The sequence below is a fragment of the Bombina bombina genome, chromosome 9, assembly GCF_027579735.1.
Source record: "Bombina bombina isolate aBomBom1 chromosome 9, aBomBom1.pri, whole genome shotgun sequence".
Classification (NCBI taxonomy): domain Eukaryota; kingdom Metazoa; phylum Chordata; class Amphibia; order Anura; family Bombinatoridae; genus Bombina; species Bombina bombina.
The window spans coordinates 261,591,428-261,595,474 of record NC_069507.1 but is presented as its reverse complement, the minus strand read 5'-3'; the positions used below and the strand labels follow the sequence as shown (position 1 = coordinate 261,595,474).

Genomic DNA, 4,047 nt, shown 5'->3' with positions numbered 1-4,047 from the left:
TATATATATATATATACACACACACACATATACATATATATACACACTTACACATATTTACACACATCTATACATATACACACATATATATATATATATATATATATATATATATATATATATATATATACACACATATACATATATATATATATATATATATATATATATATATATATATATATATATATATACACGGTGAAGGAAGGCACTCACTGGTCTTTTCATCAAAAAAACTTTATTGAGCGTGACGTTTCGGGGACACACTCCCCTTCCTCAGGCGACATACATACATATACACACACACATAATCACATAATCGCACACATACACACATATATACATACATATACATATACATATGAATATACATAGGTGACCCTCGGTTTACAACGGTTCAATTTGCACCATTTCAGAATAACAACTTTTCTTTTTCAGTCATGTGACTGCTATTGAAAAGCATTGAGAAGCAGTGCATTGATTAAAATAGCCAGTAGGTGGAGCTGTCCGCTTGTGTTGCAGCAAAGATATGCAAGCCAAGCAAGCTGAAATTAATCAGATTAACCAGATCTGAGCTATCGAGCAGATTTCAGAGGAACAAGATCTTCCTGTCTATAAATGAGTCCAGATTGGAATGCATAGAAAGAACTGTTTACAGAAAAATGCAAGTAAAATCTGTGTTGTATGATTATTTTATTAGGTTTATAATGCTGTTTAGCAAATGTTTTTGTTCATTAACTTAGTTTAATTATATATTCTGTGTTGTGTGATTATTTTATTAGGTTTATAATGTTGTTTAGCATTTAAAGTCTTCATTTCAAAGCTTTAAAAATAATGTATTAGGTGATACTTATAACAATTTTGAGAGGGGCCTGGAACCTAACTCCCTCACTTCCCATTAACTTACATTATAAATTGGGTTTCAATTTACAACAGTTTTGATTTACAATTACAACCATTCCTTCTGGAACCTAACGACGGCGTATACTGAGGGCTACCGGTACATAAATGCACACAAACATACATATATACATAAACACACAAACATATACACATACATACAGACACAAAACACAAACATATACACATACATACAGACACAAAACACAAACATACACACATAAATACATATATACATGCACACATATATGCACATACAAACTGACCCACACATACATATACATACACATAAATATAGGTATAGAAACATACATATATATACATAAACACACATCCATAAACACATAAATACATACAGACACAACACACACTTATACACACACACACACACACACACATACATACACACATATATAAACATAGAAGCATTTCTACACACACATGCATTTATACATACAAACACACACGCACACATACGCACACACAGAGAAAGAGAAAGCGCGTGAGAGAGAGAAAGAGAGAATGAGAGAGAGAGCGAGAGAGACAGAGAAAAAGAAAGAAAGAGAGAAAAAAGAAAGAGAGAGCGAGAGAAAGAAAGAGAGAGCGAGTGAGAGAGATAATGTGTGTGTGACTTAAAATTTTCACTTTTTCACTAGAGCCTGACGAAAGTGAACTAGTAACTGTTTTTCCTTTTGGGCTTGTAGCTTTTAATCCCAGACTAGTAATATTTTTTTAACCCGTGTGTGTATGTGAGTGTGTGTGTTTGTGTGTGTATGTGTTTATGTATTTGTGTGAGCATGTGTGTGTTTGTATTTGTGTGTGTATGTGAGTGTGTGTGTTTATGTGTTTGTGTGTGTGTATGTGAGTGTATGTGTGTTTATGTGTTTGTGTGTATGTGAGAGTGTATGTGTGTTTATGTGTTTGTGTGTGTGTATGTAAGTGCGTATGTATACATACATATATAACTAAACAACTTATAGAGAGCTTTACTGATATTGGATTAAATGAGAATTAAAGCTAGATTATAAAACATAACTTGAATGTCCCTTTAAGTGCATTGCCGTGTTGACCAAAAATGTGTAATGCCAAGTAAATACTGTCATGTTCAGTAACGCTGCTTGATGCTACAAATTAATAATGTAATTTATAAAATCATATTTTGTGCTCCATTAGACTAAAATAATACTTTATTATGTGATAGTAGTACTGGAGCATGAGAGGGGCATTAGGTATAATGACGATCTCCTATGCTAGGGCCTCCTAACAAACAAATATCCCCAGGCATATATTGTTTTGTGCATCTGTGGGGGAATTTACATTGGATTTAGTGTGTAAACAAAGAACATATGAAAGTATCAGTGAAACTCATTGAACACAAAGCACCCGGTCTTATGCAAATACTTCTGGTAACAATAAATATTTTAGTAGAAAACGTCTACTGTGTAGAAACCTCTAGAGAGATTTAATTAGCAGATCATGTTGTATTGTAGATCATTTATAGCTGAACAATGAGCACTAACTAATTAGATACATTGCTTTTAAGTCCTGGCCATGAGAAATGATTAGAAGGAGGAGTTCTTCGATATAACACATCTGCCTTTAAGTAGATCTAGATAGGGAAGCAGATGTGTTATGCTTTATAGCAAATAGAACGTGCCTGTGTTTGTATATGAAGAACCTGAAATGGAACCATAAGCTCTACAATGTCTATCGTGTATATAAAAGCAATATGTAAATATATCATAACAGGACAAAAAACTCAGCTAAAAGCATTTATCTCAATTGTGAACTAACAGGAAGTCCATGTCTGTTTACAACTGGTCCTTAAAGGCACAGTAAAGGTAAAATGCTCTATTTTATTAGAAAAAAAGGAGATAAGCACAGGAAAATCATCTCCAAAGAGGCAGTACCCTTCCACTCTAGAGCAGGCTATATACTCTGGCTATATAAATACACTGCCCATGGCTGGCTAAGGAGACATGCTCAGTTCTAGACCAGTACTTCTCTATGTGGAGGTTAAACACATAGGTACAGGCAAGCAATGGCACAATAAAATCTCTAATGCATTGTCATATTGCACCTATATGTGCCTTTAAAGAGGGCTTCTATACTGAAGACAATCATGAGCAATTTGAAGTAACTAATGCACAGAGATCTCATAAAGAGATGGCTCTGGTAAGTGGTTGCAGAGGGCAGTGTCGGAGATAGAAAGCAGAGACAATATGAGGAGACATTAAGCTGTAATATAGAGAGATGTCATGTCATATAATCACCATGATAACTGTCTAATTATACATATTCCAAACGATACTGTCCAGACCTCCTTACAAGTAAATAGTTAGCGTTTTTTATTATAACAGCCAGGATTGTCCATAATATATTTTGTGAATGAGAACTGTTCTCTATTACATGATATTTTTAAATAACGGATGTTGCTGATGTCACTATAATGAAAATAAGAGCATGTTATATCATACAGGCATTGATTATTGGGTATAGATAGGATTAAAGGCACTCACCTTTTCTGCTGTCGTAAATTTGTTTCACAGACAGTTTCTTCATTTCTGTGTCTTCTCCAAGGGACCATCTTGAAATCTTAATTCAAATTGTTTGGTGATTTCTAATGAGATCTTTCAGTTTATCCAGAGTGCAAGAGAATCCAGGGCAAAGAGATGACAGATATCATCATTTTTCTCCTGACATCACTTCTTAGCACATCACATACAATTCAGTATCACAACAAGTATAGCAGACACTTCTGAAAAAGTCATTTACAATCCATGTTATTCTAGAGAACATCCTCAAAAACACTTCTACTGTCTGAAGTCAGGATAAAGTCATATCTTCTAGACCAGGGTGCTCAATAAAACTGCTTAATTAGCCAGTTCCAAAGCTTGTCCTTGTTGCTCCTATATACCAGACTGTATATAAATAAATGCTAATGAATGTGAATGGAAGTAGTGCCTATATCAGTCAGTCATTTCTATCATATACTGCAGTGACACCCTGGGATAAGGTCACATACACCTGAATGTAGCTGAGAACCAAACAATACAAGTGCACTGCAGTGAGAGATCCTGGGTACCCACCTTCCTGTTGTCTCTAGAGCTTTTTCTCATAGTAATTGTTTTTACTGTGTTTTAAGGT

At 34.4% G+C, this 4,047-nt stretch overlaps 1 protein-coding gene across 2 annotated transcripts in view; it reads right to left on the bottom strand.

Moving 5' to 3' along the window:
- The window catches only part of LOC128640300 (transient receptor potential cation channel subfamily V member 6-like), a 114,679-nt gene extending 110,940 nt beyond the window's left edge, over nucleotides 1–3,739 (bottom strand). For both annotated transcript variants that reach the window (XM_053692791.1, XM_053692792.1), the window contains exon 1: nucleotides 3,420–3,739. In XM_053692791.1, coding sequence (XP_053548766.1) covers nucleotides 3,420–3,487 — 68 coding nt within the window. In that variant the 5' untranslated portion in view covers nucleotides 3,488–3,739. The remainder of the gene's footprint in view (nucleotides 1–3,419) is intronic.
- Nucleotides 3,740–4,047: the final 308 nt, after the last annotated feature.